The following is a 26,988-nucleotide window of genomic DNA, read 5'->3' on the forward strand; positions in this document are numbered from 1 at the left end:
TGGGTTTTTAAGGTATGCAATTACTTTATTTCCTTGGCCTGACAATAAAAACTTCATTACACAAGAGCCTGCAACTGACAGAATCAACACAGATTTGCCCCCCCAACAGAAGGACCCGTTTCATTAGCAGAGATGAACTGAAATGTCATGTCCAAGTGCAATTCCTGCTCCCCACCCCCACCCATAAACCCCTACAGTGAAAATAATCAGAATCAACAGAATCCCCACAAATTACTAAAACTCATCCCCTCAAACTTTTCTAACTAGCAGCTGCAGTAAATGAAAACCCAGAGGGAAGCAGCTGGCCATCACCTGGCATTTCCGTGCGTGTGAGACTGAAGGGCCAGCAGGGAGGGGGGACATCCCTTGAGTCTGTAATCGGAAATGGCTTAGGCTCATTAAACTCCAAGGTAGGTGTGGAATAAGGGGCACCAGAGAGACAGCAGGTTAGGCAGAGATGTTCAATACTTCATTAATTCCAGTTAATACTATCAAAACTATCTTCTTAATCGCAAGGTCCTTCACACCTGGCCCCTATTTTCCTAAAGTAAGAGCGCTATCTAAATTCCTGTCAGATGTCCATCACCACCACAGGGGCAGAACTGTGATGTTCGTGTGTGAGATTATCACTGGGGTGGGGAGGAGGAAGAGGTGTAACGATAGAAGAGATCAGACACAATGTTTTAGTTACAATGTGTCTGTTTTGGTCCTCAAGAGTGGTCCACTACCAGTCGTCCTAAAACATCCCCATCCTCTTCTTCTAGCTATCTTGTGCAAACGTCAAAAAGAAAATCTCTGCCCAAAGAGAAGGGAAGAGCAGGAAGTCGATGCTGGTCCACAATCATCTCTGGCCCCAACTTGCCCACTTCCTGACTCTTCTATTAAAAGAAAAAAGAAAAATCACACAAAAATTCGCAGCAATGCTGTGAAATTATATCATCTCCATTCCTCGAGCGAAGCTAATCCAACAGCTCTGTCCTGACATGCTTTCTCCCTGGGCCGAGGAAGCAGCAAAAAATATCAATTGAGCAAGTGAAAATGTGGTGACGGTGTGTGCGGTGTAGTGCTTCCAGATGCCTTCACCTTCTGTCTCCTCCGTGGTGGGAGCCCCCCCCTTCTCTCCCCCAAGTCCCACACACACCCCTCCCCCTACCCCCGAGTCCAGTGCTCCCATCTGCTGGACTTCCACCACTCACTTCCCATAGACACTCTCATCACTGTAGGCCACATACAGAAAATAGTCTTCCTCATGGTTGTCCTGGGGGAGAGATAAGGGGACAGGTTAGAAAACATAATCACATTCATTATCTCTAGGACTCTGACCCTCATATAACCTTGTAAAGTAGGCATGGAACGTATCATAGACCCCATTAAAAGAACAATGAATATTCAGAATTCGTGGAATTCAACTCAGTTCACAAAGAAACTCCATGGAGAGTATCATACAAATAGATTATCAGGGATACAAACATGACTAGGGCACGGTCCTTACCCTTAAAAGCTCATTCTAGCAAGGGGAACATACATACAACATACTGAAATATATGCTAACAGGGAATATATGTTATGGAATAAAAATTAGATTAGAAGTATCAGAAGTCTACTGAACTCACTAGTGGACTAATTGAGCACAAGAAGAACACAGCATCTTCTGTGAAATCCTTTAAGGAATACCACAGTTACTCTCTTAGGTTATACAAAATGATAAAGCCCTTTAGTATAGTTTCCACATCTTAGATTCTGACAGTTTACCAATTAAACCAAATAAAATCACATAACATATTCTCTCCAGCTGAGTTTATTTGTTAAGACAAGTTAAAGATTCCACCTTAATTATAAATTTCATTTTATTTGAAATTTCCACAATCAGAAGCCATTTTCTGCTGTTTCGGTAAAGATAATCCCATATTAAAATACTTGACCAGGGCAAGACTGAAAAAATAACTCAAAGGGATTGAATCTAGTAGCTGCTCCATTCCTAAAGGACAAGCGGTATCTAATCTCCCAGAGCCTCACACTGCCATGGGTAAGTGGATCCTGATAGACAACACCTCCTGCTCCACTTCCTGGGCATGTTATCAAAAGCCCTGGAACGAGAGCTAAAGAACATCCGACCTGTCGGCACTGTTGTGGCCAGGACCATTACCTCATACAGCTGGCCCATAGTAGCACTAGTGGGAGGGATGGTGTTGTTGACAAAGAAGAATAAGGCGTCCTCAGGTCTCAGGTGGATCCTCTTCCGGATTAAGAAGTAGAACTGGCCAACTGGATGAAGGAAGGTTTTGGAAAAGGCAAAAGGGAACACAAGTGATTAGGAGAAGGGTAAGACCCCCGGAAAAAATTCTCCTATACCCACTCCCTTTAAAGTACCACCTTTACAAACCATCTGAACAGAACCCAATACTGTCCTATAGCTGTAGAAATAAAGTGAAACTCAAAGAAGTCTTGTATTCCCTAACTTGCCACTGAGGAGCTTATTCCTCAGAAAATAAGAACCTCCCATCCTTAATTCAATTTGAGATCTAATGTTAGCATATCCACTCAAGCCTGAGGATGACTCTGAGGAAATACCATATACACACACAGACTGAAACATTCCCATCATTGTCTAACCTGATGTCAAACACACTTCCATCCTGAGACAGACTAGTCATGCATGGGAAGGGGTCTTCCAGACTCCAGTAATCAGTCTTAGCACCATCACTCAATGTTGGGGCAATGAGTGGAGTTCAATGTTTTCCTTTTTACCAAGAAGACTGAAAAAGTTCTAGAAGGCTGATATTTAAATCTAGTAGCTCCAGAGCAAATACATCTAGAAAACTTTCCAGTGTTTCATGGGTGCAGTGATTATTCCACGAAGGATCAAGGTGAAGAATGAATATATCCTCTGCAATTTCAAACAGTTATCTATAAAATGTTATTAACAAAAAACAAACAAAAGCCAAAAAAAAAAAAAAAACCCCAAAAAATATATAGCTTGAGGAAAAAAGGTATTCATTTGAGAACCTCTAACATGCCATCCTCGCAAGAAACTATTCTGGATTTTCTTTTGGAATAAGCTGCTATCACAGTAACAAAGCTGATTTTAAGTAGTTTAACTAATGAACATCTGATCTTCTCTTTCAATGTTTTGCACTTCGCTGTGTCAAAATGAAATGGGACACTATGACAGGAAATGCTTAAGGGATCTGGTGATGGGGAAGAATTATGCCACCATTTTTGAATCACCTAATTCTCTGGAAAACCCCACTCACTTTCTTCAACCCTACTTCCTCAGTCTCAATAATCTCATGCATGCAGGAAGGACTGGGAATGCTTTGCCATGGGAGGCAGAGTCAAGGGAAAGAAGAGCATTACCAGTGAGGTCAGAGGGCACTAGGTACTTCCTCTTGTCCAGATCAGGCACCCTGGCCTTCGGAGCCTTCTCCACGATCACCTGGGAGGGAGCAGAGAGTCGGAAGTAAAAACTACAGAATCCAACCTAGTATATTCTCCCTTCCACATCCTATTTGGAGTGAGTGCAGCTAGTGCCAGTAACATTTTTCCATTTCTTATTCTCCCTTATCCCTTACAAGTGTATGGGGAAATGGCCTTTCCTAGAAGGGTTGTAGTTTTATTACTGCAATAACAAGAGGGCAGAGAGAGCATGTAATGAAAAGTAGAAAGAACCTTGATTTTAAGTATTTACAAGTTACCTGTATACTATAGGGTATATGCTTTCTGCTATTTAATTAGAGCATTAAGATTGTCTGGGTATTCATAGATGGTCCAGAGTGCCTATTAGTTTTCCTTCTTGTAAATGCCATTTATTAAAGTTACAGATAACGTGGTTTAAACTTTCTATTGTCAAAACTTTTGAGAATGAGCATAAAAAAAGGTTTAAGACACTATTTTATTAAGTAAAAATAGTAGTAAAATAATTCTTGTGATACTCTGCATATAATATCAGTACAAGAACCTATTTCTCAAGAGTATGTTAGAATTTCAAGGGACTTTCAATGTCTATAAATACATCTATGACACTTGAAGGTTTAAAAAGATATTTCTGTAATTAAAAGAAAAAAATGAAGCAATGTAAAAATTAAAGACTTTTTTATGCATCTAAACTTATAAAATAGAAAACTTATTTAAAATTTAAAGTACTTAAATATATTTAAATTTAAATTATATATTACAAAAATATATTTAGTATTTACAGGTTTATAAACTATGCATATTACATTACATATTTAAATTTTCAATATTTAAAAATCTCTTATAAACCATGAGCTTTGGATTTTTCATTTAGAAAATATCATCATCCTAGACAGACAATATAGGAGGTACAGGAAAGTTAAAGCAGCAGATATAAACACACTGGACGAGTTTCTCTAGTAGCTGTCTGATCTTCAGAAGGTCATTTAACCTCTCTGAGCTTCAGCATTCCAACGAGTAAAAGGAAGATGGTAACTTTCCAACACCTCCTTTAGGAAGTTATGGTACTGATATGGTGAACTTGAATAATCCATAGTTTATGTGACACGCTCTGTAAATTATATAGAAGTGTCTAAACATAAGAACTGGCTTAGAGGGAGGGACCTGAAGCCTTTACATTTAAGGGGACCAATTAAAATAGTGAAAAACTTACTTTATGTATACAGAGAAAAAGAATACTATACCATTTAGACCAGAGGAGCATGATAACACTTAAAATTAAAAATAAAAACTGGAGTAGAAAATATGTGAATAAGAAATTAAAAAGTAGGAAGAGCATCAGGGAGAGACCAATGAAGGTCCAACAATGAGGAAGGACAAGAGGCAGCACGGTAATAAAGTCAAAGCTAAAGAGGACATACAGCAGTGTCTGGCAGGAAAGTTGAAACCTGGAATCTCCAGCTCCGATCAGTAAGCGAAACAAACCACAAGAAGGAAGCATAAGAAGAGCAATGCGACCAACTGCAAAGGAGACATCCCTGGCATGGGGAGGAGGGCAAGGACTGGGTGGGGACGGTCTGGGGAGGAAAAGGAAGGGGATGGGGAGAGGGGTAAACCGCTGGTTTACCAGAAAATACCTGTTTCAAATAATCCCAACTCTACTGCTCACTTACAGTGGGCCCTGGGCCAGAGGCGTTGCCTGTTTGGTTCTGTTTTCCTTATCCGCAAAACAAAATGTGGCTAATACTCCTCGGGGTTGTTCATAAATTAGAAAAAATAAGATAACCTGTGCCTAACAGTTTCCTGCAATTTTGCAGGTTTTCAATACACTGTAGCTATTAAGATCATTTCAAGAACATATGAAACCCTCCTCTCTCAAGCCACAAGCACACCTATTAAGGTGTAGCAGGTCTACAGATACTGTTGGGGCCAGGCTGGAGTTTTGTGAGCTGTCAGAGTCCGTGACTGCTTTACCACCACTAACGGTCCAGCTGGAAGGCACTGGAAATCATTTACTCTAATCTTTTCAGTAAACAGACACTTTGGCAAGATTAAGTGTCCTGCCCAAAACTGGAACCAAATCTCAGAATTCAGACAGCAGAGCTCTTCTTTCTGCGTCATCATTAGAAAGAAGGTCACTGGCCAGGTCGGTACCTAAGGAGCAGTTGGAAGGCTTATCAATAGTTAAAACTTAACTGGAGGGACAAGCTCTGAGTGATGGTCCTAAGAGTTTATAAATTATACAATTTGGTAAAACATTTAACACCAAACCTAGCAGGAAGAGAATAGGGAGAATTACCTGAAATATCCTGGGTGAATCCATGTAAACAGAAATGCAATGGGCTTGATTTTAAGGAAACAGGAATTTTAACTAGATTTAGGAATAAGTATATTTCAGAGTGTGTAATTTATATAGAGCTCCTAGAGCAGTGTCTCACACTACTCCGTGAACTCTCGATGGAAGCACTAGCTTCTCTATTTCCAATACTTCATAGTGTGTGGTACACAGTACCCACTTAATTCTAATAGGACTGTACTAGAAATTGAGAAACATGATAGCATGAAGGGCCCAAGAGCAGTGCTGCAATCAAGGTCTCCGCAGACCAACCATGTGAAACCTTTAGGAAGTAACTTCATTTCTCTGTGCTTCAGAGTTTTCATCTGTGGAATGGGGATTATAAGGATGTCAGGATGACCACAGAGTGGATGCCTACAGACCACACAGAATATGCTCAGGCACATGGTAAACTGTCAATAAAAGTTAACTATCACTTTTAAATGTTATCAGAAAGTAGAATATCACCAGAATTGGCAGAAACTTTTAGAGCAGTCATCCAATGTCCAGAGACCAGCAAACTAGTGAAGGATCCTTTTTGTGCACAATTTCGAGAGAAGAAAACAGCCCTCATGTCTCCTCTTTCTTATAGGAAAAGGGCTGCTCGGGGTTTCTGCAGCTGGCCTACGGCCCAGATTGCTCTGGTAGCTATGAGACCACGACAATTAGATAAGGATTGGAGGCCCAGGAGTACCTGAGGGTAAAGAAAGCACATCAGATCACCTCCATCCCTTTATCTGTAAGCGTTTATCTTAATGTCCCTGCCTGAGGATAAAGAGTATAATCTAGTGTCTGCTCCTTCAGCTCCAAAATCCAACGGTTATTGTTCTCTCTAATACAAAAGTCTTGTGCTTTCCACTCCTGCTGTGCAGCCTACGTGAGAAGAAAATCAGGCAAGTTGGCGGGGGAGGGGTGACGGGAAAAACGCCCGGATGCAAAAAGATACCCTCTCTGTTCCTCCTCAACGTCTGTATGAGTTTCATTACACGAACCAGGGTCCAAAAACCAAAAGAAAAACGCCTCAGGCCTTCCTGATTGTGTCCAATTACAATCTGATCAGAATAGGTAGCGGAGCAAGGCTGGGTGCCCTACACTCGCCCCGGGAGCCAAGAATGAGGCAATCCGGCTGTTGCGCAGAGAACGTGCCCTTGTTTTCTGGGCCAGGCCTGCCTTGTGGCACTGCCCATCCTCCTCTCCAATCTTACCAGAATCTTAAAAAAAAAAAAAAAGTTTCCGAATCTTGGCCTCCCAAAACCAGTGCTATGAGGACCGAAGTCAACTTGATTAAGGGAGAACCAGCTAAGGCATAAATCTATGGAAGCAAACCAGAGAGTATTCCCAGAACAATTTCCCTGCGTCTTAAAGGGAGCAAATTACACAAGGGCCACATTTTGAGCACCTCCCAACCTACACAGCTTCTGAATACTGCTGAGTCATTCAAACGTAGGCTCCGCTCCAAGGATGCGGTCAGCTCCAAAGATGGGTACGGGCCCTGAGTATACGGGTTTTAAAAGGTCCGCAGTCAGAACGCCCACTGCAGTGGCCCTCCTCGCAGTGAAGGGCGTTCGGGGTTAAGGAATTTTAGGGACTAGCGCTCTTCTGTGCCTTAGGGCAGCCATCACTACTTCCCCGCCTTCCCATATTCCCCCTTGCACTCCCCCTTCCCGCTCCCCTGACACTCACAGGGACCCTGTCCGGATATTTCTTCCGGATCTTTTCTCCTTCTTTTTTCCGATACTCAAAGGGATGGTCCTCCTTGTACTGGAACTTCATGATGAACCGCAGGGTTTCAAAGATCCCCGGACGGGGCCTGCCTCCCTCGCTGATGATTGCGTCTCTCCCGTCTCGCTTCCCTCCGCCAAATTTCAACGGGTATCAGAATCGCTACGGAAACGGAAGCTCCCGACGCCACACAGCTTGGCAGAGCTTTCCGAAGGGATCTTGGGTCCTACAGTCTGCAGGTTGGGGATGGCCAGGTAAAGAATTTCCGGTGGCTTTTCCCGAGAGCTGGGAACACAAAAACAACAAGGCGGTGCGTGGTGTTGTGACGTCACGACGCCCCGCCTCCCGCGTTCCGGACTGTGCGGACCCGGGGGGCTGGCACGTCGTGGATTTCAGGGTGTTCTCTTGCTACCTAACCTTTTTCCCAATAGAGTTCATTGCAAACGGAAACAGATTTTACTTCTTATTTTATGAACAATGGGACGTTACAGATGGTTTTAAAACAAAACATAGGTTCTAAAGATGTCTTCTCTCTCCCTCGCTGTTTCTTGGTTTGACCCAAAAACAAACTTGGAGAAAATCCAGGTTTTTCTAGCTGGTTGGGGTCTGGAATCTGGGGAAAGTAGGGAGAAGGGTTCAGGGGTTTCTTTGGCCAGTGCAGAAATGACCCGTGCTTGCATTTTGCCCTTTGCTCCTTCAATTACTACCGCCGAACACTTTGGAAACTAAGCTGGATTTCTTCGACCGTGACCCCTCCTTCACCTCGTTGGCGTCATTTTGTTTGGGTCGGTACTGCAGTTTGCTCCTAGAGCAGGAATAAAAACAAAACGTGACTCAGGAATTCGAAGCGATTTAGAAAGGCATAAGGTGTAATCCAGGTCCAGAGAAGGGGCGTCGGTCCTAACTGCTAAGGGCTGCATGCATGTTCAGATACAGAAATGATGCACCTTCTCCTATTAACTCATTAGCTGGGCCTGTCTTCTGGAAAGGAAAATATCAAGAAATATAAGTGATTAACTCAGTAGTTTTTCTCACACATTCTTTTTTCATATGCAAAAATTCCCCTGAAGGATAGTACTCCTGGTTTAGTGTCCCCAGGGAGAAGAGAAAGCACCACTGAAAAGGGTGGTGGGCCAGGGTCAGTGTTCCTGCCCTCTGGCCTTCCCCTTAGCTCACCAAGGATCAAAGGGTCGAAGTCCTTTCCAGCCCCACTGTTAATGGCAGTGATTCCAAGGGAAGACCTACTGAGGAAGAGCAGCAGAAATTTTGAAAGATAAAGAAGGGTGAGCAAGGGCTGCTTTGCCTAGAATAAATTTAGGGAGGTCTGAAAACTATATGAGACAAAGGGCAGCCCCTGTCACCTACCTTGAATCAGTTCTTAGGGTCTCTGCTTTTAAAAATAAAGCCACAAAATAAAAGAAAGAAACTAAGTTGCATTACTGAAACGAGAAAAATGAATTGTATAGCCCTATTTCTTGGTGGCATCTTTCCATTTTTTTTTATGTGTAGAAATCCAACAGTTACTTTATCACATTGTATGTTTACATTTTTTAGTCCTTATTTTCAACTTGAAAATTTTAGCTCATTTTAGCTTTGACCCACATATAGCTAAATCTTTTAAAGGAGTACTTTACAACAAGCTGAGAAAAGTAATTACAATGGAGATTGATGTTTTAAGACTTGTTTTCTGATCAAATCATGATCAAAAAAAATAAATTACAGCTAGTTAAAATGCTGGTTTTAACTTTTATTTTTTTAAAACTATGTAAACACAGTGACAATTTATATGTGAAAAATCACTTGGAAATGAAATTTCAGTTAATCTTTTCTGCCTCAAGTCTATTCAAAATACCCCATCTGTCAACTTCCAAAGTTTGCACTCTATCATTATTTTCAGCATAAATTTTAAACATTATATAGAAGGTAACTTAATAAATTACCACCTTCAGTCAGATAAAATATTTCAAACTTCCTTTTATAATCAAATTCAAAAAACTATATTAAACAGCTCACATTTCAGGAACTCTCTCATTCATTGCTGATGGAAATGGAAAATGGTAGAGCCACTTTGGAAGACAGTTTTGTGGCTTTTTAGAAAACTAAACGTACTCTTACAAGCAATCATCCTTTTTCATATTTACCCAAAGAGCTTGAACACTCCTGTCCACATAAAAACCTGCACACTGATGTTTTCAGCACCTTTATTTATAAGTGCCCAAACCTAGAAGCAACCAAGATGTCCTTCAGTAGGTGAACAGACCCTGGTCCCACCCCACAGGTGGGAAGAATATTAGAGAACTTGTGAACAAGTTTTAAAACCACCACTATTACTCAAACTCATTTTTTTTAAATTAATTAATTTATTCTTTATGGAAAGGGGAAGAGAGAGAGGAAGAGAGGGAGAGAAACATCTATGTGTGAGAGATACATCAATTGGTTGCCTCTCGCACGTCCCCAGCTAGGGACCTGGCCTGCAAGCCAGGCATGTGCCCTGACCAGGAACCAAACTGGCAAAGTTTTGGTTTGCAGGGCAATGTTCAATCCACTGAGCCACACCAGTTAGGACAAACCCACTCTTAATTAGTCTTTAATTTTAGTCTTCATCATTTCTAGGAGAGAGAGAGCCAGCTTACTGAAGCCAGACTAAACATCATATCATCATATTTCTTGTGTCATTTCTCTTAATATCACTCAATGATGATAGATTCTCCAGAATGTTTGGGGAAAAGTCAATAGAAACATTAGAATAAAGTTGAGGAAATTTCCTAGAAAGTAAAACAAGATAAAGAGATGAAAAGGGGGCAAGGAGATTTAAATTAGAGGTTCAACATTCAAATAACCAGGAGTCTCAGAGAGAGAGAATTCAGAAAATGGGGAAGGGAGGTCAGATTTTATTTATAACAGCTAGTTATCCCTTAAAAATCCTAAGGGATAATGTTTCTTCTTAGAATTCCATGACAAGCCAAACTATCAGGTGTGAGGGTAGTACAAGACATTCCTTAGACATGGAAACTCTCCAAAAATTCATTTCTTGTGTATCTGTTTTCAGAAAGCACCAGCAAAATATAGAAGTAAACCAAGAAAGGAAAAGACATGGAATATAGGAAACAGGATTTAATATATGATGAGGATAATCTCCAAGATAGTAAAAGTGGTTAATAGTTATTAATGTTTTGCGCAGTGTTGGTGGGAATGCAGACTGGTGCAGCCATTACGGAAAACAATATGGAGTTTACTCAAAAAATTAAAAATGAAACTGCCTTTTGACCCAGCAACCCCACTTCTGGGAATATATCTTAAGAATCCTGAGACACCAATCAGAAAGAACATATGCACCCCTATGTTCATTGCAGCATTATTTACAGTAACCAAAATCTGGAAACGGCCCAAGCGCCCATCAGTAGGTGCATGGATAAAAAAGTTGTGGTGTATTTACCCAATGGAATACTATGTAGACATAAAAGAGAAGGAAATCTTACCTTTTGTAACAGCATGGATGGACCCAAAGATTATTGTGCTAAGTGAAATAAGCCTGTCAGAGTAAGATAAATGCCATTTTACTTATATGTAGAATCTAATGACCAAAATAAACTGACAAGCAAAATAGGAACAGCGGCATGGATACGTGGAACAAACTGACCGTTGTCAGGGGAGGGGTGGGGGAATGGATGAAAGAAAGTGTAGGGATTAACCAAATAACATATATACATAACACATAGACACAGACAACAGTGTGGTAATAGCCAGGGGGAAGGGCAGCTGAGGGCTAGGTGAAGATGAGCAAAGGTGGAGGGGGAATTGGGACAGAAAGAGACTTTGCTTGGGGCGATTGGCACATGATGCAGTGTGCAGATGATGCTTTGTTGAGTTGTACACTTGAAACCCGTATGATTTTGTGAAGCAATGTCACCCCAATAAATTCAATTTAAAAAAAAAGAACTTAGACTCAAGAGAAACTTCTCCCCGACCCCAACCCGTACTTTGACTACATGGAGGAATTTGAATGAGACCTTGCCCATAAAAGAACATCAGACATAACTTTTTTGACCTATCTGTAGATCAGGGCAAACTACTCATTACTGAATGTCTGTTCTTCTTATCATCGTGCAATGGCCTTTGGAAGCCCCTAAGGCAGCGTGCCTCAACCCCGGCTCAGGATGTCTCACGTACCTCGATCCCCCTTTCTAGCTCTGAGCCTCTCATCTATACAGGGTCTCTGACTCTCTCATGTATGTGGGGTTCCCATGCACAACAGATTAAATTTGATTTTTCTCTTGTCAATCTGCTTCCTATTGATTTGATTATTTGGGCCAGCCAAAAGAACCAGAAGGGGGAAGGGGGAACTTTTTCCATTCCCCACAGTAGCAAAGGTAGGAATCATTGTAATTAAAAATGGCTAAATTTTCATCTTCTATAATGGCAAGTGAATAGATGATGCTCCAACTTGAAAATAAAAATCAAGAATAGCAGCATATGCATAGCATTTGGAGAAATGTAAGTTTTACAAAATCAGCTAAAAAGTAAAGAGTTTTTGTATGTGGGTGGGTGGGGGAAAGGTGCTACGTATTCATTTGATTAAAAAGGAATAAAAATTAAATTTAAAAATAAGAATAAAACATTTTTCTGTTTGGTGTTTGAAGTCTGAGGAAGCTGAGTCAGCTCCCTGCAAACTACATCACTTCTCTACAATTCAGCCTCCAATGCTGATAAAAGAGAACACAGTTTGGAGAATTTAATGGTGCACTGTAGGCATTCAAATAGTAATGTTCCTTAACAATTACTTGATTTTCGATGAATTTTTGTCTCCCCTTTGAATTGGATTTACATTTATCTACTTTGGTATTTAATGAGTTTGAATTTATAACTCTTTTGAGAGAAGGAAAAGGGTCATACTCAGCTTTACAACCTATAATAATTAGTATTAATGTCATAAGGGAAAGCAAATTCTAAGTATAGTGCAAGGTGGGAGTATGGGAGAGATCCTGTATAGACAAGTTTGATACACAAATGAGGACTCAAGAAAGGTCTCTCTCAGGCTGCTATGGTTCCGTGGACTGGGTGACGGCTTGTAAACTGAAAGGCTGCTGGTTCGATTCCAGGTCAGGGCACAAGCCTGGGTTGCGGGCCACGTCCCCAGTTGGGGGTATGCGAGAGGCAACCTTTAGATGTTTTTCTCCCTCTCTTCCCCTCTCTCTGAAAATAAATAAATAAATAAAAAGAAAGGTCTAGATACTTCAAACATTGATATCATTGGTCAAACAAGGACTGTAATAACTAAAGGGCAACATTAACAATTAAAGGATGAGTATCGTGAAGCTGAAATAAAGAGGAAAGGTGTTCAATTTAGCCCACCTTTTTTTTTTTCATAACTTTGCCTACTACAGCTTTTATGGAAGAAGTTGAAGCATTGTCTGTGGGACAGCTCAGTGGCCATAGTGGTCCCCCATCGTCCACATCTCACTCCTCTTATTCCCCCTCTTCTGACAGCCAAGCATCTTACAAGTTGCATGATTTCCTTCCTTCTTCAAAAACTTAACAATGGCTTTCATAGCATACAGGATAAAGATCAAACTGCTTGAGCTCCTGTGTAATGCTTTCTGTAAAAATGCCAGACTATCTTTCCAGATTAATTCTTATTATATCACTCTTAGAATTTTTAACACTCTCCATGATTCATAATCTCATTATTTCTATCTTTGCTCAAAGACAGAATATGCTTTTATACCGTTTATTTGGTGTTTAAAATTCTATCATCTGTCCAGTTTCAAATTAAGCACTACCACTTTTACAATACCCTTTCTAAACTCTTAGAATCTTGAGGAATTCTGAGGTGGGAAGCAGTGTAATTCTGGCTTGACCAAAGGGAAGGCGCCAAGAGAACACTGGCCAACATTAGTCAGAGACAGCATGCAAAATACTTCCCCAGCTGAACGCTCGGTGTGTCGTGGACTATCCATAAATCACTGAAACTGTTTTCCCGGTCAGTCAGTCTGCTCAAGGGCAGGCTTCCCAACATGGCCTCCCTATTACCTTCCAGCCAATCTGTTTACACAAGGAAAAGAAAACACAGCTGGCTGTTCCCAGACTTTGTAATTTTTCTTGCTTGCCTCTTAAACTGGTTACATAAATCCCATTTTTGCTTTATTTCCATATGCCTATATATATAAGTAAACTTTTAATATGTTAATCAGACCCTCTAATAAAGTACATAGGCTACACCCTTCGGGCCAACTCAGGCCTCCAAACCACAGATAAAAGCAGGCATCACAGCTCAATCTTCTCTCAGATTCACCTTCCCCCAGAAAAGGAGAGCCTGTATTGTCCCATGGAAACTCATAGACACTGACTTTTCAGGTGTTTCCTGTGATGCACATATTGATATTTTCAGATATTGTTATTACACTAGATACAAACCATATTGTTTTTAGGAGTTTCAGTTTGGGCAAGTACAAAGTGATTGAAAAGGTGGGGTTTTTTGTTCGTTGGCTTGTTTGTTTTCCCACTGTAATGCCCCTATGTTCATAGCAGCACTATTTACAATAGCCAAGTGCTGAAAAAAGCCTAAGTGCCTTCAGTAGATGAGTGATCAAAAAACTGTGGTATATTTACACAACGGTACTACACAGCAATAAGAAAGAAGGAACTCCTACCTTCTGTGACAGTGTGGATGGAACTGGAGAGCATTATGCTAAGCGAAATAAGCTAAGCGGTAAAAGACAAATACCATATGATCTCACCTGTAAGAGGAATGTAATGAACAAAATAGAACTACAGGCATGGAAACATGGAACAGGCTGACAGTGGCCATAGAGGAGAAGGGAGAGGGATAATGGTGGAAAGAAGGGAAAGAAACTAGTTAAAGAGCATGTATGAATGAATGGATATGGACAATGGTGCGGAATTGGCTGTGGTGGGGAGTATGGGCGGAGGAGGGAGAGGGGAGAAAAACTGGGACAACTGTAATAGGATAACAATTTAAAAATCTTAAAAACCTGGCTGGTGTGGCTCAGTGGATCGAGCCTTGGCCCGTGAATCGAAAGTGCTGATGATTGGATTCCTGGTCAGGGCACATGCTTCGGTTGCAGGCCAGGTCCCCAGTAGGGCGCACGTGAGAGGCAACCACTCATTGATGTTTCTCTCTCTTTCCCCCCTCTTCCCCTCTCTCTGAAAATAAATAAAATTTTAAAAATAAAAGAATACATAGACTTAAAAAAAAAATCTTAAAAAGCACTCCATTATGGTAGCAGAACCTTTAGCATTTCAGAAGTAGAATTAGAAATGAAGGATTCTGACATTAACCTATCCATTCCAAAGTAAAAGACATTAGCAGCTAAATATTTTTATTTAAAACAATATTTTTAAAAGATGTAACTAGTATATCTGATTTATAGTTTCAATATTTCTTTCCATTTCAAGTGGTATATGATGAAGTCACAGAGCTCTAGGAACTTGCTTAATGCTAATTGTGAAGAGCAAAACCACATTTGTGGGAGCAATTAACATCCAACTTCGTAGTGTCCCACTCAATGAAGAAAAATGGTACCCACTAGGAAAAAGCATAATTTGATCATTGCTGGGAAAATATGCACTATTCATTCACTGCTTATGTTTTTTCCACTTCTGGACCTTTCTATCACAAGCAGGGCATTTTTGTTGTCAAAGATAGTGTAGTGTATTAAGAACACAAGAAAAAGAAACCAGAACCAGTCATAGTTAGTTTCTCTACCTATGTTTCACTAATTTTTCACAATCTTTTCTCCTTAATTAGAATGCCTGTTGTATAGAATTCAATATATAAGGTAATAAAAGGACATTTAATTTAAACACATCTTTTAAATCAAACATAAGTTCACACTTTGTTTTAATTGTGTGCCTACAATTAAAAGCAATATTTTAATGTATTTTCTAAGAAGCACAGGAAAATGAATGAATCTCACCAATTAATTTATGACATAATTATATCTGCAATAGATTTTTAAAATTTGAGTTATTTCTATTGTTTCCCTTGCCTGGGGAGGTACAGCAGATAAAATATTGCTATGAGCAATCTCTGAGATGTTACTGCCTTTGATGTCTTCTAGGATTTTTATGGTTTTGAGTCTAACACATAAATCTTTAATCCATTTTGAATTTATTCCTTAGTGTGGTATAAAAAGATTGTCTAGTTTCATTTTTCTGCTATTATCTGTCCAATTTTTGCAACACCATGTACTGAACAAACTATCATTAGCCCATTGTATGCACTTGCTTTCTCTGTCAAATATTAATTGACTATAAAGATGTGCATTTATTTCTGGGCTCTCTATTCTGTTCTGTTGATTTCTGTGTCTGTTTTTATGCCAGTTCCGTGTTGTTTGCATTACTATGGCCTTATAGTTTAGTTTGACATTACATATTGTGATTCTTCCAACTTTGTTCTTCTTTCTCAAGATCACTGTTGCTCTTCGGGGCCTTTTGTGGTTCCATATAAATTTTTGAAATATTTGTTCTAGTTCTGTGAAATACATTGTAGGTGTCTTGATAGGAATTGCATTGAATCTATAGATTGCTTTGGGTAGTATGGATGTTTTAATGATGTTAATTCTTCCTATTCATTAACATGGTAGATGCTTCCACTTATTTGTATTTTCTTCAATTACTTCAGTGTCTTACAGTTTTCCAAGTACACATCTTTTATATCTTTGTTTAATTTATTACTAGGTATTTTATTTATTTTGATGCTATTGTAAATGGTATTGTTTTCTTAGTTTCCCTTTCTAATAGTTCATATTTGGAGTACATAAATGCAAATGATCTCTGTATATTTATTTTTTTCCTGCTACTTTACTGAATTCAGTGATCAGTTCTAGTAGTTTTTGGGTAGAATCTTTAGGGTTCTCTATATATGGTATCATGTGATTTTCACATATGCTTACCTACCTGTTGAAATCACATGTATGTGGTCTAACAGGTGGAATCCTGGATGCAGATTGTTGCTCCACATATCTCACGTGAGAGGACCCCTGAGGTCCTTATCTGTTGGCATGTGGAGACCCCTGCAGCCACCTAACCTGCTGCTTGGCTTTCCTCGTCCATGTGGATGGGCCAGGAATTGTGGATCCTATCCCTTCTCCATGGGTATTAGTGTTTTTACCAATTTCCAGCTATTTCATCAGTGCTCTGTTGGGTAGTGTGGAAAATACATCCTTGAAAACTTGCGCAAGAGTTTCTGTGGCGTAACCTCCTGGGAGGAGCCCTGCCCGGGGAGGGTGAGCCCCTGTGACACGTTGACAGGTCCTGCACCTGTTCTCGCAGAGGAGGGGCCTTTCCCCTTTCTCTCCAGGGGATCTGCTGGGGCCTCTGCTTCCTCACTCTGTCCCCAGGGCTGGTTGCCGCCAGGCCAGGACCCTTCCAGTCTGATGGTGACAGTGCTCTCTCCCCAACGTTACCAGTGCATGTGTCCCCATCATGGAGGTCAGGAAACTCTCAAATGTTGTGGTGTGTACATGGTCTCTCACTGGAAGTGCACTTGCTTCCCCTGTACCTTTAGAAAACACAGAGTTTCAAATGTTTGCTGTACTACAGGGATGTTAAACATTTCTCTGGCCTTTATTTCTGAGAAATGTTTTCCAATTCTATCTTTTCAGATATCATCATTTTTCTTGTTTTTGTATTCTGCACAAGAAAAGTCAGCCCTTGCCTGAATGCCTTCGGGCCCCACAGACACAATTAGGAGACAGGTGTCTACTTCAACTTTGTGCACACAATCACCAAAAGGGCTTCTTTTTCTACATCTGATCTATAATCTCTCCGGAATTTCCTTTTCAAATAACAAAAATGTTGTTTGAGATATAAACAAACAAACATATGTGAGCAGACACAAAAAGGCACCTACTGGAAGATTTCATTTAGCGAAAACATCCAGAATGGGAAAGGAGCAGAGACATGAAGCAGGTCAGGGGTTGCCAGCGGAAGGAGGACTGGGCAGTGGGTAATTCAGACGCAGGGTCTCCTTGTGGGGAGATGGACACCCTGCAGCTAGACAGCACTGACACTGGCACAGCATCATGAATGAACACCATGCTCAGGAATGGCACACTTTACAATGAAAACAAAGACTTTTATTTATAACCTAAAATGAATCATACCATAAAAAAAAAATGAAGGATGAAAAGAGAAAATAGAACAGATGTACGCCCAAAACCTCCATTTAATAAAAATGAAATAAAAAACCAAATTATGCCATACAGCAAAAAAAACAGCAATAAAGAAAAATATTAAAGAATAGAGATAAAACAAAGTCCTCTGATAGGCACAGATTCCAATATCAACACCAATGTTTATTTATAACTGTAAATGGATCACACCATGGAAACATGAAGGATAAAAAGAGGAAAAAAGGAAAGAGAACACCCCCCCCCAACCACCAAATAATTAAAATAAAACATCTAATCATGTCAAAGATGGGGAAAAAAGTAACAATAAAAGTTTTTTCTTAGAAGGTAAGGAACGGAGGTCAAACTAAGTCCTCTGATGGGAGCGAGGGAGCAGGATCCGCCCGTCGCTCCAGAGCTGACCCTGATGCATCTTCCAGAGGCAGCTCCTCCTCTGGGGCAGGAACCACAGCGGGTCTGAGGGAGGGGTCTTCGGGCAGGCGCGGCCAGGCCTCAGGCAGGTCAGGAGCTGCTGCGCAGGCGCACCCGGGCTCCGGAGCCATGGCTAGAGCAGCTGCTGGAGGAGGCATGACCCCTGGAGGCGGACAACCTCCGGGTCCGGAGGTGCCGGGAGCCGGCCTCCTGCTGTCCTCCTGCATCGGGCTCCTCGGCCTATGAGACAGGTGTTACAGCAGGACCCGGCTCTGCCTCCTGGGCTCGTGCTGGAGTCGCGAGAGGGGAAAAGATCACCCACGTGCCCGCATTTCCATGGGCCCCCCACAGACACGATGCAGCCAGCGCCTTCCAGAGCAGCCGCAGCCCAGGACCCAACCGGGATGACCTCCCCCACAGCAGCTCAGCAGATGGGGGATCTGAGGCCAGGCTTGGCTTCTGGTCAACCTCTGTGGGTGCTCCCTGTGTGTCTGGCTCCGGCCCACCCCCATAAGCTCACAGGCACCTCCACCCCATATCCCACCCCTACCTTCTTGTCTTTTCGCCCTTGGGCTCTGCCTCCTTGAGCTCCAGCTCACCTGGCTGAGTTCACTTAACACGGGCAGCGTGCTCCAGGTTGGAGTGGGAAATCATGAGCTGCCTGGAGATCCTGGCGGTCTTTGGAGAAGAAGTCCTTCTCCGCTCCCCACGGGCCCTGGTTTCCCAGACCCCCAGGTGGCCAGAGTCACTCCTGGCCCACCCTGGCCCTTGCTGGTGTGGCACACCTGCCCCTCACTGGTGGAGACGGGGCCGGGGTCTTCATCAACCAGCTGCTGCACCTCCAGGACCTCGGGAGTTGGGCAGGCAACAAGAAGACATCCGCTGGTGCAAATGTCTCCAGCCCAATGAGCTGGGCAGGGACCGTTTTAGAATGTTACGGCTCCGGGTAGGAAGGTAACTGATCATCAGGAAGTGAAGTCATCACTCTTGTCTGAGGAGATGCTCAGGCTAAGGGACCCAGGAAGTGACCTCACTCCCGAACAACAGAGCCCAACAGAACATGGAACCCTGGTAACTAGGCAGCCGCATACACCAGCTGCCCCGCCCTGCTCACTTGGTTATGGGACTTTGGACGGAGAAGATGTTCTCCTGCTGCTGTTCAAAGTCCGAAGGCCAAGGCCTCTCAGAAGAAACAGAAAACAGTTTACCAAAGGGACATTGTTGGCAAAGGGTTCGCCCGAGAGCCCTGTGTCCCTCATCCGACAATACCATTCAGGTAACAGAGGGAGGCCCGGGGTGGTTTTCTTCAGGCCAGGCCACCACTTAGATCACACCTGAGCAGCACTACATCGCCAACTTGTGTGTGAGTGCACGCGCGCGAGATAAAGGACGCTCACAGGGGTAGGCCAGGTCCAAGCAGGAGCTGATGAGACCACTCGTGGGCCAATCGGGCTCACACTCCAGCTCAAGACTGGCTGGTGGATGGGGAGAATGGATGGGGTCGTCAGAATACTTTTCACCCGCGCCCTGGAGGTGAATCTAATGTTCCTGGCTCAGGTCTGTGCAAACACAGGCCTGGGCCTGATCCTGAATGGGAGGTTCAATAGGCAGAACCAGCAGCAACTAGTGACAAGTAGGGCCCAAGGAATCCCCACTCATAGTAAGCATTGCCATTGTACAATACACAGAATAGGACTAATGACCGGCCAGAGCAAACACATCGGCGAGCCAGAAAATGGTGGAGGTTTTGGCGTAAACAGAGGACCCCCGAGGCATTGGAACAACGGGAAGAAACCACTGGTATAGTCAGGCCAGAGGAGGGTGAGACCCAGGGCTCTGGGACAAAAGATAAGTGCCCACGGGAGGACACGTTGAGAAGGCTGAGGGCATGGTGGCCATTCTGGATATGAGACTAGGAGAAAACAGGAGGGAGGGCTAAAAATCAGGACTGGGGCGTACACTGGCCTGAGACACGAAATCCGTTGAGCTTGCTGACGGGAGGGCTGCCCAGGGCAAACGGCGGCGGGAGCCCCTGGGCGGCCCGGCCTGTGCTCAGCGTTTGCGGGGCCGCTGCCATGGTGGGCCGGTGAGTGAGATGCCCTTGTCTCCCCACTGCAGACCCGGGCCTACCAACCAAGACTGATGGCCCAACGGCCTATGACAAACAAGGCCAACAGAGACAGGGGGCCGTGGGGACCCAAACCTTCCCAGAGAAGACTGAGGGAGGAAGTGCCGAGCGAGCCGGGCAACCTGGGCCATCGCGGGCACAGGGAGAGCCCGCGCCGCGCAGGGCTCCGCCAAAGCCCCCACGCCGAGCCCGTAGACATCCTGGGACTTCGGAGCCGCCAGGCATCGCTGTGGACCAGGCCAGGCCACAGGAGGGAGGAGCCCAGGCCTCGGAGCCAGAACGTGAGTGTCCGCGGTATATGGTGGTGGGTTGGAGAGGGCCTCGGCGGACACACCGGCCGTTAGTAGGGGCGTGAAGACTCAGCGACGGGGGAGCAGACAGGCAGAGGACACGACAGGACTGACACGTAGAAGTCCGTGGGCCCACGGCGAGGAGGGCCGCTCGGGGCGGACCTAGGACGAATCCCTGGGGGCTCTGCCTGAGCCGAGCATTCCCGGGGCCACAGCGAAGGTCGGCCTGAAGGTGACAAAACCTCGTCTCTGCATTGCAGAACCAGGCCCGCCAGATGCCGACACAACATCAGCGGCCTCTCCAGCCGAAGACCCTGATGAGAAGGAAACCCCGGTGACCAAAGTCTCCCCGGAGGGCATGTCCGCAAGGAATGTCCCGCTGGCCGAGACACCGGAGCACAACACCTCCCATGGAAAAGCTGACCCTGGAGTAGCTCGGAGGCCTCCTGCGACCCTCACGCCGCCAGACGACGCCTCGGCCGAGGCCTGGCCGCCAGAGGGAGGCGACGAGGCCTCGGGGCCCGAACGTGAGTGCCCGCGGCAGGAGGTGGTTGGGGTGGACGGGGCCTGGGTGGCCACGCCGGCCGTGAAGCAGGCATGACGTCTCAGCGAGGGCGGAGCAGGCGGGCAGGGGCCGGGACAGGCCTGCAACGTGGAAGTCCGTCGGGCCCGCTGCGGGGAGGGCCGCCGGGGGGCCGACCGAAGGGCCAGTGCCTGGGAGGCTCCGCCTGAGCTGTGCGTCGACGGGGCCACAGCCAAAGTCGGCCCGCGGGTGAGACCTCCTCTTCTCTGCACTGCAGCACCAGGCCCGCCTGATGCCGGCCCCACCTCAGCGGCGACTCTCGCCGAAGGCCCTGACCGGAAGGCGGCCCCGGGGACCCAGGGCTCCCCGGACGGCCTGTCCGCCGGCGATGCGCCTCTGGCCTGGCCACCGGGACACACCACCGCCCAGGGAGCGGCTGCGCCTGGGCCAGCTCGGCGGCGGCGGCGCCCTCGCCGAACCCGCAGGCCTCCTGCGACCCTCGCGCCGCCAGACGACGCCTCGGCCGAGGCCTGGCCGCCAGAGGGAGGCGCCGAGGCCTCGGGGCCGGAACGTGAGTGCCCGCGGCAGGAGGTGGTTGGGGTGGACGGGGCCTGGGTGGCCGCGCCGGCCGTGAAGCAGGCATGACGTCTCAGCGAGGGCGGAGCAGGCGGGCAGGGGCCGGGACAGGCCTGCAACGTGGAAGTCCGTCGGGCCCGCTGCGGGGAGGGCCGCCGGGGGGCCGACGGCAGGGCCAGTGCCTGGGAGGCTCCGCCTGAGCCGTGCGTTGACGGGGCCACGGCCAAGGTCGGCCCGCGGGTGAGACCTCCTCTTCTCTGCACTGCAGCACCAGGCCCGCCTGATGCCGGCCCCACCTCAGCGGCGACTCTCGCCGAAGGCCCTGACGGGAAGGCGGCCCCGGGGACCCAGGGCTCCCCGGACGGCCTGTCCGCCGGCGATGCGCCTCTGCCCTGGCCACCGGGACACACCACCGCCCAGGGAGCGGCTGCGCCTGGGCCAGCTCGGCGGCGGCGGCGCCCTCGCCGAACCCGCAGGCCTCCTGCGACCCTCGCGCCGCCAGACGACGCCTCGGCCGAGGCCTGGCCGCCAGAGGGAGGCGCCGAGGCCTCGGGGCCGGAACGTGAGTGCCCGCGGCAGGAGGTGGTTGGGGTGGACGGGGCCTGGGTGGCCACGCCGGCCGTGAAGCAGGCATGACGTCTCAGCGAGGGCGGAGCAGGCGGGCAGGGGCCGGGACAGGCCTGCAACGTGGAAGTCCGTCGGGCCCGCTGCGGGGAGGGCCGCCGGGGGCCGACGGCAGGGCCAGTGCCTGGGAGGCTCCGCCTGAGCCGTGCGTCGACGGGGCCACGGCCAAGGTCGGCCCGCGGGTGAGACCTCCTCTTCTCTGCACTGCAGCACCAGGCCCGCCTGATGCCGGCCCCACCTCAGCGGCGACTCTCGCCGAAGGCCCTGACGGGAAGGCGGCCCCGGGGACCCAGGGCTCCCCGGACGGCCTGTCCGCCGGCGATGCGCCTCTGCCCTGGCCACCGGGACACACCACCGCCCAGGGAGCGGCTGCGCCTGGGCCAGCTCGGCGGCGGCGGCGCCCTCGCCGAACCCGCAGGCCTCCTGCGACCCTCGCGCCGCCAGACGACGCCTCGGCCGAGGCCTGGCCGCCAGAGGGAGGCGCCGAGGCCTCGGGGCCGGAACGTGAGTGCCCGCGGCAGGAGGTGGTTGGGGTGGACGGGGCCTGGGTGGCCACGCCGGCCGTGAAGCAGGCATGACGTCTCAGCGAGGGCGGAGCAGGCGGGCAGGGGCCGGGACAGGCCTGCAACGTGGAAGTCCGTCGGGCCCGCTGCGGGGAGGGCCGCCGGGGGGCCGACGGCAGGGCCAGTGCCTGGGAGGCTCCGCCTGAGCCGTGCGTTGACGGGGCCACGGCCAAGGTCGGCCCGCGGGTGAGACCTCCTCTTCTCTGCACTGCAGCACCAGGCCCGCCTGATGCCGGCCCCACCTCAGCGGCGACTCTCGCCGAAGGCCCTGACGGGAAGGCGGCCCCGGGGACCCAGGGCTCCCCGGACGGCCTGTCCGCCGGCGATGCGCCTCTGGCCTGGCCACCGGGACACACCACCGCCCAGGGAGCGGCTGCGCCTGGGCCAGCTCGGCGGCGGCGGCGCCCTCGCCGAACCCGCAGGCCTCCTGCGACCCTCGCGCCGCCAGACGACGCCTCGGCCGAGGCCTGGCCGCCAGAGGGAGGCGCCGAGGCCTCGGGGCCGGAACGTGAGTGCCCGCGGCAGGAGGTGGTTGGGGTGGACGGGGCCTGGGTGGCCACGCCGGCCGTGAAGCAGGCATGACGTCTCAGCGAGGGCGGAGCAGGCGGGCAGGGGCCGGGACAGGCCTGCAACGTGGAAGTCCGTCGGGCCCGCTGCGGGGAGGGCCGCCGGGGGGCCGACGGCAGGGCCAGTGCCTGGGAGGCTCCGCCTGAGCCGTGCGTTGACGGGGCCACGGCCAAGGTCGGCCCGCGGGTGAGACCTCCTCTTCTCTGCACTGCAGCACCAGGCCCGCCTGATGCCGGCCCCACCTCAGCGGCGACTCTCGCCGAAGGCCCTGACGGGAAGGCGGCCCCGGGGACCCAGGGCTCCCCGGACGGCCTGTCCGCCGGCGATGCGCCTCTGGCCTGGCCACCGGGACACACCACCGCCCAGGGAGCGGCTGCGCCTGGGCCAGCTCGGCGGCGGCGGCGCCCTCGCCGAACCCGCAGGCCTCCTGCGACCCTCGCGCCGCCAGACGACGCCTCGGCCGAGGCCTGGCCGCCAGAGGGAGGCGCCGAGGCCTCGGGGCCGGAACGTGAGTGCCCGCGGCAGGAGGTGGTTGGGGTGGACGGGGCCTGGGTGGCCACGCCGGCCGTGAAGCAGGCTTGACGTCTCAGCGAGGGCGGAGCAGGCGGGCAGGGGCCGGGACAGGCCTGCAACGTGGAAGTCCGTCGGGCCCGCTGCGGGGAGGGCCGCCGGGGGGCCGACGGCAGGGCCAGTGCCTGGGAGGCTCCGCCTGAGCCGTGCGTCGACGGGGCCACGGCCAAGGTCGGCCCGCGGGTGAGACCTCCTCTTCTCTGCACTGCAGCACCAGGCCCGCCTGATGCCGGCCCCACCTCAGCGGCGACTCTCGCCGAAGGCCCTGACGGGAAGGCGGCCCCGGGGACCCAGGGCTCCCCGGACGGCCTGTCCGCCGGCGATGCGCCTCTGCCCTGGCCACCGGGACACACCACCGCCCAGGGAGCGGCTGCGCCTGGGCCAGCTCGGCGGCGGCGGCGCCCTCGCCGAACCCGCAGGCCTCCTGCGACCCTCGCGCCGCCAGACGACGCCTCGGCCGAGGCCTGGCCGCCAGAGGGAGGCGCCGAGGCCTCGGGGCCGGAACGTGAGTGCCCGCGGCAGGAGGTGGTTGGGGTGGACGGGGCCTGGGTGGCCACGCCGGCCGTGAAGCAGGCATGACGTCTCAGCGAGGGCGGAGCAGGCGGGCAGGGGCCGGGACAGGCCTGCAACGTGGAAGTCCGTCGGGCCCGCTGCGGGGAGGGCCGCCGGGGGGCCGACGGCAGGGCCAGTGCCTGGGAGGCTCCGCCTGAGCCGTGCGTTGACGGGGCCACGGCCAAGGTCGGCCCGCGGGTGAGACCTCCTCTTCTCTGCACTGCAGCACCAGGCCCGCCTGATGCCGGCCCCACCTCAGCGGCGACTCTCGCCGAAGGCCCTGACGGGAAGGCGGCCCCGGGGACCCAGGGCTCCCCGGACGGCCTGTCCGCCGGCGATGCGCCTCTGCCCTGGCCACCGGGACACACCACCGCCCAGGGAGCGGCTGCGCCTGGGCCAGCTCGGCGGCGGCGGCGCCCTCGCCGAACCCGCAGGCCTCCTGCGACCCTCGCGCCGCCAGACGACGCCTCGGCCGAGGCCTGGCCGCCAGAGGGAGGCGCCGAGGCCTCGGGGCCGGAACGTGAGTGCCCGCGGCAGGAGGTGGTTGGGGTGGACGGGGCCTGGGTGGCCACGCCGGCCGTGAAGCAGGCATGACGTCTCAGCGAGGGCGGAGCAGGCGGGCAGGGGCCGGGACAGGCCTGCAACGTGGAAGTCCGTCGGGCCCGCTGCGGGGAGGGCCGCCGGGGGGCCGACGGCAGGGCCAGTGCCTGGGAGGCTCCGCCTGAGCCGTGCGTTGACGGGGCCACGGCCAAGGTCGGCCCGCGGGTGAGACCTCCTCTTCTCTGCACTGCAGCACCAGGCCCGCCTGATGCCGGCCCCACCTCAGCGGCGACTCTCGCCGAAGGCCCTGACGGGAAGGCGGCCCCGGGGACCCAGGGCTCCCCGGACGGCCTGTCCGCCGGCGATGCGCCTCTGCCCTGGCCACCGGGACACACCACCGCCCAGGGAGCGGCTGCGCCTGGGCCAGCTCGGCGGCGGCGGCGCCCTCGCCGAACCCGCAGGCCTCCTGCGACCCTCGCGCCGCCAGACGACGCCTCGGCCGAGGCCTGGCCGCCAGAGGGAGGCGCCGAGGCCTCGGGGCCGGAACGTGAGTGCCCGCGGCAGGAGGTGGTTGGGGTGGACGGGGCCTCGGTGGCCACACCGGCCGTTCGTTCGTAGGGGTGTCAAGATCAGCGAGGGCGGAGCAGGCGGGCAGGGGCCGGGACAGGCCTGCAACTTGGAAGCGCGTGAGGACCGCTGCGCGGAGGGCCTCCCGGGGCCGACCGCAGGGCCAGTGCCTGGGATTCTCCACCTGAGCCGTTCGTTGGTCGGGCCATGGCTTCTGTCAGCCTCAGAGTGAGATCTCCTCTCTGCACTTTAGCGCCAGGCCCACCTGAAGGCGGCTCCACCTCAGCGGTCTCTCCAGTGGAAAGCCCTGATGCGAAGGTGGCCCCGTGGTCCCAGGTCTCCCCGGAGGGTTTTTCCGCCGGCGATGCACCGCTCACCCTGCCACTGGGGTACACCACAGCACAGGGAGCGGCTGCACCTTGGGCAGCTCCTTGGCAGTGGTGCGCCCTCCCCATCCGTAGGCCTCCCGGTGCCGTGGCTCTGCCCGACGCCGCTGCAGCCGAGGCCAGGCCACAGGAGGGAGGCGCCCAGCGTTCAGGGCCCAACATGAGTGTCCGGCAGAGATTGGTTTGGGCTGACGGACGCCTGAGTGGCCTCCGCGGCTCTGAGTTTGGGTGACCGCACTCAGCGTGGCTGTGGACTTGTCCATGGAACAGCTTGCGTGCCCAGAGGGATGTCCGGACTTTTGCTCAGTCCTTGTTTAGAGGAGGAACCGAGTACATGCATAGGGCTCATGATAATTCAATCAATAACGTAGGTTGGTGTACCGATATGGTCAGAAATATACTGAAGTCCAGGTCCTTACGGGTACATAGGAGACTAAATTCAAAATGCATGAAAGACTTTAATGTGAGACCTGTTACCGTGGGAATCCTCGGAGTCCCTCTGGGCAGTATCGTCTCAGGGCTGGCGCTTGGCGATGTTGCTATAACTCCAGGCAAGGAAATCAGTGAGATAATACAAATGTTAACACTATCTGGAGGTATAATTACATCTTCAAGTTTTTGATGAGATGTTTTTATTTTCCTCTCTTTCTTAGAAAACACTTTGTGAAATATTGCTATTAACTTTAGGCACACAATTAAAACCGTGTGTGAACATATAGTTGATTCTAAAGGTGTCTTTAAATGAAAGGTGTCCCTTTCTTAGTTTACATATTAATTCATGGATATTCAATATCTTTCCATGTCTTTGTTTTATCTTCAATATTTTCATTGAATGTTATCACTTTCATCGTGCAGACTTTTCACCTCCTTGGGTCAACATCTTCCCAAACATTTTATTGATTTTATAGCTATTGTAAATTTGATTGGCTTTTTTAAACCACACTTTCAGAAACTAGAACAGAATAAGTAACCTAAAGTTAGCATAGCAGAAGGATAAAGAGCAGAGCAAAAATAGATGAAATAGAGAAGAGAGGAACCATAGCAAAGACTGGTGAAATTTAGAGCT

At 49.5% G+C, this 26,988-nt stretch overlaps 2 protein-coding genes across 2 annotated transcripts; both read right to left on the reverse strand.

Annotated features, from left to right (window-relative positions):
• On the reverse strand, positions 1-7,796 carry GABARAPL1 (GABA type A receptor associated protein like 1). Its single transcript, XM_054591434.1, has 4 exons — positions 7,433-7,796; positions 3,358-3,436; positions 2,147-2,265; positions 1-1,258 (listed from the first exon to the last, which is right to left on the reverse strand). The coding sequence occupies exons 1-4, from the start codon at positions 7,520-7,522 to the stop codon at positions 1,193-1,195; spliced, it is 354 nt and encodes a 117-aa protein (XP_054447409.1). The 5' UTR covers positions 7,523-7,796; the 3' UTR covers positions 1-1,192.
• A 14,397-nt stretch (positions 7,797-22,193) lies between these two features.
• Positions 22,194-25,745, reverse strand: LOC129084630 (collagen alpha-1(I) chain-like). The gene is made up of 2 exons (XM_054590827.1): positions 25,656-25,745; positions 22,194-25,556 (listed from the first exon to the last, which is right to left on the reverse strand). Exons 1-2 carry the CDS (start codon positions 25,743-25,745, stop codon positions 22,194-22,196), a joined length of 3,453 nt encoding a protein of 1,150 aa, XP_054446802.1.
• Between the last annotated feature and the right edge of the window lie 1,243 nt (positions 25,746-26,988).

The sequence above is a fragment of the Pteronotus mesoamericanus genome, unplaced genomic scaffold, assembly GCF_021234165.1.
Source record: "Pteronotus mesoamericanus isolate MK-2021 breed Mesoamerican mustached bat unplaced genomic scaffold, CSHL_Meso_final scaffold_21, whole genome shotgun sequence".
Taxonomy (NCBI): Eukaryota; Metazoa; Chordata; class Mammalia; order Chiroptera; family Mormoopidae; genus Pteronotus; species Pteronotus mesoamericanus.